Below are 9,725 nucleotides of genomic sequence, written 5' to 3'. Positions count from 1 at the left end.
AAAAGACATGAAGGCTGTGTTGACCAGTTTGATGGAAGTATTTCAGATTGCATGTGAAAACCCCACACTGTACCCCAGAAGTGCATTAAGGTACATAGTTACTATTCAATAAAAAATAAAAAAAAAGACTTGGAAAAAGTAATTCTTCATTTTGTATGGAACTAGAAAAAAACCCTGTATAGCTAAGGCACTTGTTAGTAGTAAAAAAAAAATAAATAAATAAGCTGGGGGCATCAGCATACCAGACTTTAGGCTGTACTATAAGGCCATAGCAGTCAAAAAAGCATGGTACTGGCACAGAAATAGAGACATAAACATTTGGAATCAGATAGAAAACCAGGAAATGAAACTAACATCTTAAAGCCACCTAATCTTTGATAAACCAAATAAGAACTTACACTGGGGGAAAGAATCCTATTCAATAAATGGTGCTGGGAGAACTGGATATCCACATGTAAAAGACTGAAACTGGACCCACACATTTCTCCAATTGCAACAATTGATTCGAGATGGATAAATGACCTAAATTTAAGGCATGAAATGATAAAAATCCTCAAAGAAAGCATAGGAAAAAAGGCTGGGGAGAGATTTTAAGACTTCTGTGGCAATTGCAACAACAACATAGATAAACAAATGGGATTTAATTAAATTGAAACACTTCTGTAAAGCTAAGGAGACAACAGCCAAAGCAAATAGACAACCTATGCAATGGGAAAGGATATTTGCATATTTTGAATCAGACCAAAGCTTGGTAACTGGGATCTATAGAGAACTCAAATTAATCAACATTAAAAAAGGCAGTAATCCCTTTTATCAGTGGGCAAAAGAGATGAATAGAAAATTCTCTAAAGAAGACAGATGAATGGCTAACTAATATATGAAAAAATGCTCATCATCCCTAATTATTCAGAAATGCAAATCAAAATCACCCTGAGATATCACTTAACCCCAGTGAGAATGTCCCAGATCACAAAATCTCAAAATCGCAGATGCTGGCATGGATGTGGAGAGAAGGGAACACTTTTATACTGCTGGTGGGACTGCAAACTAATACTACCTTTTTGGAAGGAAGTATGGAGAACCCTCAAAGAACTCAAGCTGGACCTCCCATTTGATCTTGCAATCCCATTACTGGGCATCTACCCAGAAGGAGAAAAATCCTTTTACTGCAAGGACACTTGCCCTAGACTGTTTATCACAGCTCAGTTTACAATCGCCAAAATGTAGAAACAGCCTAAATGCCCACCAAGTCAAGAATGGATTAACAAGCTGTGCTAAATGTATAGCATGGAATACTATCCAGCCATTAAAAAAGATGGAAACTTTATATCCTTTGTATTAACCTGAATGGAAGTGGAACACATTCTTCTTAGTAAAGCATCAGAAGAATGGAGAAGCAAGAATCCTATGTACTCAATTCTCATATGAGGACATTTGATGACCTGGTATATGGTCGAGGTTGCAGGAAGGGGGACAGCAGAGAGAAGGAAGGTGGGTGGGTTGTGGGGGATGGGGAGAACAGAGAGAGAGAAGAGGGAGGAGTCAGGGGAAGGGAAGAGAAGAGAGAGGGAAGAAGGGAGGGGGTGGGGGGTGATGGTATGTGATACACCTTTTGGGGACAGGACACAATTATAAGAAGGACTTTATCTAACAAATGTCATCAATGTAACCTGGTTCTTTGTACCCTCAATGAATCCCCAACAATAAATTATATATATATATATATAATATACACATATATACATATATATAATGGATATATACAATTACATATGTTTTGTGGATATATATTATATATATATTTTGACAAAGTATCAATGTGTATGTGGTATTTTATCTTTTATTTAAGAGAAAAGAACAATATATGTATGTTTGTGTGCATGTGCATACATAATCACTTATTTTTTTGAAAAATATCCTCAAGAAGTGTACTCCAAAAGCTAATGAATGGGTTAACCAAGACATAGAAGAGGGACTGACACTTCTCTGAAAATAGTGTTTGCACAATTTTGACTTTTGGAACATCATGTGATGGTTTTACATATGAAAAAATAAAATCAACAAGGTTGGGGAAATCAATATTGAACACATAAAGAAACAAAATCCCTAAATGTGGACAAGCAGTATCAGAGCCACACAGAAGAAATAAAATTCAAAGTAATCCGAATGTTTTGAACACAATACTTTAAGTATATATCTCCAGTGGGAAACATTCCAAAGATAAAAAAAATTGCAATGAAATTTTAAAAAATGACATTTTATTTACCAGTAGTGGTATGCAATCCTGAAATTAATTTGTTGTATTGTAGGATTTAGAAAATATAAATGTTGTATATGTGTATATATATGTTTTTGAGACCAAGTTACTCACTGTGAGGACTACCAGGAAAAATAAGGAATTGGAAAATAGCAGAAGAATCCTGTGTTAGCAGAATGGGATTAAAGGTATGGATATACATGTACAGGAGCAATGATATCTCATTGGCAATAAGTGTACCTAGCTTCCGTATCTTGGTTTACAAAACATTTGCCCACTAAAAGAGTTCCGCATAAGTAATGCTTGATTTCAAGACTGGGGCCTGGGAAGTAAAAGGTGAGCCTGGCATAATTTATATTAGAAAGGAAGAAAGTTCTCAAAAACTGATGAAACATAACAAAAGGAGTTCTCATTCGACAAATACAGGACAATTGTAGTAGCAAAATAATTAAGGGCAGTAATGAGTCACATATGCTACACTAAGTACAAAGGAATCCAGGAGTGAATCCAATATGAATAAATAAATAACAGAAAAAGAGTTGGAGGGAAAACACTTCTTTACAGTATAATACCAACAAGTAAAGGCAGGAAGAATAATAAAGTGAGAAAAATTATCATTATATCACCTTACTAGTCAATAGTTTAGGAAAGATCACCAATGAATTCTAAATCCATTAGGTCAATTTACTGGGAAACAACTTATTAATTTCCAAATACATGGAGATTTGCTAGTTATCTACTTGGAAGTCATTTCTGCTTCATTTGAATTTGAAATAATATTCAGTTTATGATTCCAACCCTTTGAAGCATACTAAGGATTACTTTATGACCAAATATGTAGTCAATTTTTATAAATATTTCTTGTGCAATCAGTGGGAATACGTGTTCTTAAGTTGTCAATGGGTTCAGGTTTGTTTATTGTCTTTATACAGTCACTGAGAAATGTGTGTTAAGATCTGACTCCATATTGTAGATTTGTCTGTCTTTGTAGTTCTCTTCTTTTTTGCTTTATAAATGTTGATGCCATTTTATTATGTACATATAAATTTATTATGCTATATTTCTAGATGAACTAAATCTTTCATCATTATAAAATGACCTTTTGCTAGATTTTTTTTTTTTGCGAAAAAATCAATTCTGACAAATATTAATAGAGGTACATGATCTTTCTATTGGATAGTTTGGATGGGATACCTTTATTTAACCTTTTAATTTCCTTATGCTGTATATATGCCTCTTATAGTATATAGTTGGATTATTTTTTATCTTCAGTCTTTCATCTGTGGCCATTTTCCTTTGATCTAATAGCACCCTTTTAGTACTTCCTTAAGTAGGCATCCACTGTTAGTATATTCTCAAGGTTTTTGTTTGTCTGAAATTGTCTCTATTTCACCTTGATTCTAGAGGTGTAATTCTGTGGAATATATCAATCTACTTTCACATCCTTTTTCTCTTCTTGGCATTGACAGTATCATTCCAACATCTTCTGGCTTTCTATGTTAGTGTCGAGAAAGCATTCATTCATCTTAATCTTCCAATTTTTAAAATTTCTTCAATTTCATTATGATGGGTCTAGATGTCGATTGCTTCTTATTTATTTTTTTGAGACTTGTTGAGTTCTTTAAATGTTAGAATGTCTTTCATCAATTATAAAAGCCATTAGTTCTTCGAAGACTGATTTTCTGTTATTTTCTCTCGCTGTAGCACTCTTCTCATTTTATGAAGTATCTTTTTCTTTTATACACTTTTCTCTGTTTTCTATCCTTTCAATTTTCCATGCTCCATTAATTATAACTTCTCCTTACCAATCTTCAATAATTCTGTCTTTAGGCATGTCTAATTTGCCACTGGGTTCCATTTTTTTTTTTAATATTATGCTGACGCTCCAGATTTTCTAGTTGTTTCTTGAATCTTAATGTCACTCTTTATAGTTTGTTGTTTCTTGCTGAAATGTTTAAGTTCAGCTTGCTATTTCCATGAAACATTGCAAATAGTTGTTTACAGTCTATATCTGATAATTCAACTATCTGAAATACTTACGTTTATTTCTGTTATCTTTTATTATCCCATATCTGGTTCATATTGTATTACCTCTTCATATATCTGCTTATCATTGTATTTCAGTAAGTGCATTTGAAAATTATTGAAAGAAATAATTTGAAGCCAAAGGTAACTTTTTTTGCTTATACCAAAAATCAGAAACATGAACAATATGAAATCATCTTAATCCAATAATGAAGATTTTTCTTGGTTATGTAGATGACTTGCACCAGGGCTAAATTCCGTGTCAAAGGTGGTTTATACTGGATCTATCTTTATTCCTAGGTCTTTGAATCCCCAAACTAAATCAGGTTGGTTGGCTTCTTCCAGACTTTTTATTCCTATTTGGTTATCCTCTGTTTGTGAGGTTGAAATGAGCTTCTCAATGTGTCAATCATATTATCAGGTGTGGAGATGCACCATTTGCAAAAGTGAATAGAAAATCATGGTCATTTTTCCTGGATTTCTCTCTTTTTCTGGATCTATGTTAAGTAATTCCAAACTACTTTATTAGCTTCTCAGTGCTTTTAATATTTTACCCTTATTTTTAATTGTCTTCAGCACAAGAGTTATTGCAAATTACCTAGTATGTCAATACCAGAAGCTGATGCCCCTGACAGTTTAATTTAATTTACTTATGTATTTCCTTTGTAAGCACCATTACAGCTAGCATTATTTTAAATTAGCTCTTTGGGATGGAAAAAGCAAAATCTGTGAACATTTGAATTTGTAAATCAAATTGTACGTACGGATCCTTTTTTTTTTTTGACACAGTCACACTTTGTCACTCTACGTAGATTGCCATGGCGTCACAGCTCACAGCAACCTCAAACTCTTGGACTCAAGTGATTCTCTTGCCTCAGCCTCCTAAGTAGCTGGGATTACTGGCACCTGCCACAGGGCCTGGCTATTTTTTTGTTGCAGTTGTCATTGTTGTTTAGCTGGCTCTGGCTCAAGCTGGTCTCCAACTTGTGAGCAATCCACCTGCCTGCCCTCCCAGAGTGCTGGGATTACAGGTATGAGACGCTGCTATGTATCCTTTTACGAGGGGAAAAATTTCACATTTTATCCAAAGGAGTCTGTGCTATATATAAATAAATCTATAATTAGACACTCTAAAAAAACTTAAATAAATTTGTTTGATCAATAAACCCAGAGTCAAAATGTTTAGAGAATATCAGTAAAGATTGTATAATTGCCTTGATTTTGTTTTAAGCTTTACCCAGGTCTTACAAAACTATAAGTTTGGACCGAAATTATTTGATGGACATAATTTAAGCTCCAACTGGAAGGGAAAAAAGGATGACTGTAAAATCCTTGACTTCCAACTGGTTAAATTTTTCGATGTTACTATTATTAGCATTGCTAAGGCATTTATGAATATTGCAAATATAAGCAATAACATGATCATTCCCCCCCTTAAATTCCTCCAAATCCTTAAAGAAACCAATAGCTTTTTGTATCTTTTTGTCTTAACAGAGTCCAAGGAGACAATTAAAACTGAGGGAAAATAATGTATTTTAGGCTTAATAAAAGCATTAATTTAGACGTGTTGTGCCATAATATTTAGATTGCATTATTAAATTTTCCACCAAATTAGAATAAAAACATTAAGGTTAATATTTCTGTATATATATCTTTTCTAAGAATTAAATGTTATATTTTTAATATTTATTTATTCATTTTTGAGACAGAGTTTCACTTTTTAGACCTGAGTAGAGAGCCATGGCATCAGCTCACAGCAACCTCAAACTCTTGGGTTCAAGTGATCCTCTTGCCTTAGCCTCTGGAGCAGCTGGGACTACAGGCCTCTGCCACCAAGGCCAGCTATTTTTAGAGAGGGGTCTTGCCCTTGCTCAGGCTGGTCTGGAACTTGTGAGCTCAGGCAATCCACCCGTCTTGGCCTGCCAGGGTGCTAGGATAACAGGCGTGAGCCACTTAGCCCAGCCTTATATTTTTGAAATATAGACTTTTAATTTTTATCTTTGTCATCTTCAAAAGTATTTTAAATATTTCAAACATTTTGCATCTGTGTTGCCGAATTCACTGGCATACTAACTTATAAAATAATTTAGCAGCATAAATGAAAACTTTATATTCACGTATTCAAACATATTACACATTTTTCATTATTGTTAACCTAAATATCAGATATATAGGTTAAGAATAATTGTTAAAACAGTCCCGATTGAACGCAACGTTACCAGTCGACGTCTGTACGTTGTTCACAGTACATAATCCGAAGATATTGAGCATAGCCGCTGCAATTCTATGGCCGAAGGTATAGTTACCTATTGATATTGCCCAAACGATAGCAATCTTCATGATGGCCTTAGTCCGCGAATTGAAACGGCTATGCTCAATAGGATTACGTATTGCTACATACCGGTCCAGCGATATAGCGCAGAGGTGCATGATGGACGCTGTTGAAAATAGTACATCTAAGGAAATCCAGACGGGGCACAAATACCTAGGTAGTGGCCAGACATAATCTGAAAGAGAACAGAGAGAAGACAAGAACATGTTATACAAATTTTACTGACTATAAACTAAAACTTTACCTATTTTTTTCTCATAATCTACAAGAACTTGTAAAGAAAGTGAAATCTAGGAAGCATTATTTTCCATAGTCATGATAATGATGATGATGTGATACCTTCAGTGTTAATAATTTTTTATTGAGATAAAGTTTACATAACATAAAATTAATTACTTTAAAGTGTACAACCCAATGGCATTTAGTACATTCAAAATATTGCACAACCATCACGTGTCCCTAGTTCTGACACATTACATCACTCCAAAAGGGAACCATGTACCCATTAAACAGTCATTCTCCCTTTTCTCACCTCTTCAGCCCCTGACAAGCTCTAATCTGCTGTCTGTCTTAATAGATTTATCTAATTTGAATATTTCATATGAATGGAATCATACAATGTTCGTCCTTTTGTGTCTAGCTTCTTTGACTTTGTATAATGTTTTTGAGCTTCATCCATTTGTAACATGTATCAGTACTTCATTCTTTTTTTAAGGCTGATCAGTTGAAAAAGATTCTTTTTTTTTTTTTTTTTGGAAAACGTCTTTAAATAGCTTTATTGAAATAGGTAGTTTACCCTTTTAAAGTGTACAATTCTGTGTGTCTAAATACATTCACAGAGTTCTAAAGCTATCACCACAATCTAATTTTAGAACTTCTTCTTCTCCCCCCACCCAAAGATAGTCAATACCTACTAGAAGTCACTTTCATCTTCCCCACCATCCTCCCCCACCTCCCCACTAGCTCTAGCAATCAATTGGCCTACTCTTGATGTTTTCTTTTCTTTTTTAAAAATTTTATTAAGTCAAATACACGTAGATCTTGGATACATTCATGCATATGTGGGGTACAATGTGCTGATATTTTTTGTAGAATCTAATGTGATTACATTTAACCAATCAACATAGCTTTCATCTCAATTACTTGATTTTTGTGCCAAAACATCTATGTTCTACATTTCACAGATTTGACTTGTACTCTTGTCATATGTTCCATAGGTGTGATCCTGCCTTTACCCTCCCTCTGTCGAACCTCCCCCACCTCTCCCCTCCCACTTCACTTCTCTCCATTATCCTGGGCTATAGCTGTGTTCTATTTTTTACAAGAAAATGTGAGTAAATAAATGCTCTTGTAAACAGAATTTTTTTTTATTTTATGGATTGTTCATTGCAGTGTATAGAACTACAGCTGATGTGCATGTGTTGATCTTCTATCCTGCGATTTTACTGAATTCATTAGATCTATTTTGGGGTAGGGTTTCTTTGAGATTTTCCATATATAAGAACATGTCATCTGTGAATAGAGAAAATTTTATTTCTTCTTTTCCACTTTTTCTCTCCTTTTTATTTCCTTTCTTTGTCTGATTGCTTTAGATGGAATTTCCAATGCAATGTTAAATAGAAGTAGTGAAGGGGATCATCCTGTCTTTTTTCTTGGCCTTACCAGGAAATTTTTTGGTCTTTCACAATTGAGGATGCTAATTGTGGGTTTTTCATAAATGTCCTGTCAAGGATTTCCTTTTATTCCTAGTTTATTGAGTTGTTTCTTTTTTATCATGAAAGGGAAATGAATTTTGGCAAATGCTTTTTTCTCCATCAATGGAGATATTATGTGCTTTGCCCACCTTTGGTCTATTAATGGGAATGATTACATTGATTCATTTTTCATGTTGAACAACTCTTGAATTTCTGAGACAAGTCACATTTAGTCATGGTACATAATATAGTGGTGAATGTAGTTCACTAGTATTTTATTGATGATTTTTGCATACATATGTATTCATAAGTGACATTAGTCTATAATTTTCTTGTGATGCCTTTATTTGGATTTGGTATCAAGATAATGCTGGTTTCATAGAATGTGTTACAAAGTTTCCCTTTATCTTCTATATTTTAGAAGAGTTTGAGAAGGATTGGTATTAATTCTTTAAATGTTTGGTTAAATTCAAGAATGAACCCATCTGGTCTTGGGCTTTCCTTTTAGGGAGGCTTTTGGTCCCTGATTCAAAGTCTTTACTTGGGATAGGTAGCTTTAGATTCTCTGTTTCTTCTGGAGCCACTTTTGGTAGTTTGTGTATTTTTAGAAAGTTTTCTATTACATCTAGATTATTTAATTTGTTGTAGTACAGTTGTTTATCATAGTTTTCTAATCCTTTTCATTTCTGAAGGTCAGTGATAATTTCTCCATTGTAATTTTTGATTTTAGTATTTAATGTCTTCTCTTTTTTCCCCCTTAGCCACCCTAGCTAAAGGCTTGTAAATTGTTTTTCTTTAAAAAAAAAAAAAACTTTTGGTTTTTTAAATTGTCTTTATTTTTTTCCTATTCCCTATTTTATCTCCACTTTAACATTTATCTTTTCTTTCTTTTGTTTGTTTAAGATTGCTCCCTTTTACTAGTTTCTTATGGTACAACATTAGGCCATTCATTTGGTGTCTTTCTTATTTTAATTTAATTTTTATTTTTCCATTTTATAACTTTTTTTATTAAATCGTAAACACTTAGATCATGTATACATTAATGCATTTATGGGGTACAATGTGCTTATTTCATATAGAAATAGGAATGCTTACATCTCACTGGTTAATATGTACCTCATCTCATTTACTTAATTATTGTGTTAAGACATTTATACTCTATACTAATAGATCTAACATGTACTCTTGCATTATTCACCATAGGTGTGATCCCACCATTCACCCTCCCTTGATCTGACCTCCTCTTTCCCTTCCCATCCCCCCTCCTCCCTCCTTCATCTTGGGCCATAGTTGTGATCTATTCTTCATATGAAAGTGTGAGTGATTGTAAATTGGTTTCATAATAGTACTGAGTACACTGGATTTTTTTCTTCCATTCTTGAAATACTTTACTAAGTAGGATATGTTCCAGCTCCAT

At 33.7% G+C, this 9,725-nt stretch overlaps 1 protein-coding gene across 2 annotated transcripts in view; it reads right to left on the bottom strand.

Moving 5' to 3' along the window:
• HTR2C (5-hydroxytryptamine receptor 2C) overlaps window positions 1-9,725 on the bottom strand; it is a 185,584-nt gene that overhangs the window by 97,594 nt on the left and 78,265 nt on the right. Inside the window, exon 3 of one of the 2 annotated variants that reach the window (XM_003802053.1) lies at window positions 6,589-6,789. In XM_003802053.1, the coding sequence (XP_003802101.1) occupies window positions 6,589-6,789 (201 nt within the window). The remainder of the gene's footprint in view (window positions 1-6,588; window positions 6,790-9,725) is intronic. The other variant, XM_012812885.1, reaches the window with a different exon arrangement.

The sequence above is a fragment of the Otolemur garnettii genome, unplaced genomic scaffold (assembly GCF_000181295.1).
Source record: "Otolemur garnettii isolate 467f Iridium unplaced genomic scaffold, OtoGar3 scaffold00230, whole genome shotgun sequence".
Taxonomy (NCBI): Eukaryota; Metazoa; Chordata; class Mammalia; order Primates; family Galagidae; genus Otolemur; species Otolemur garnettii.
This window is presented reverse-complemented; position numbering and strand designations above follow the sequence as displayed.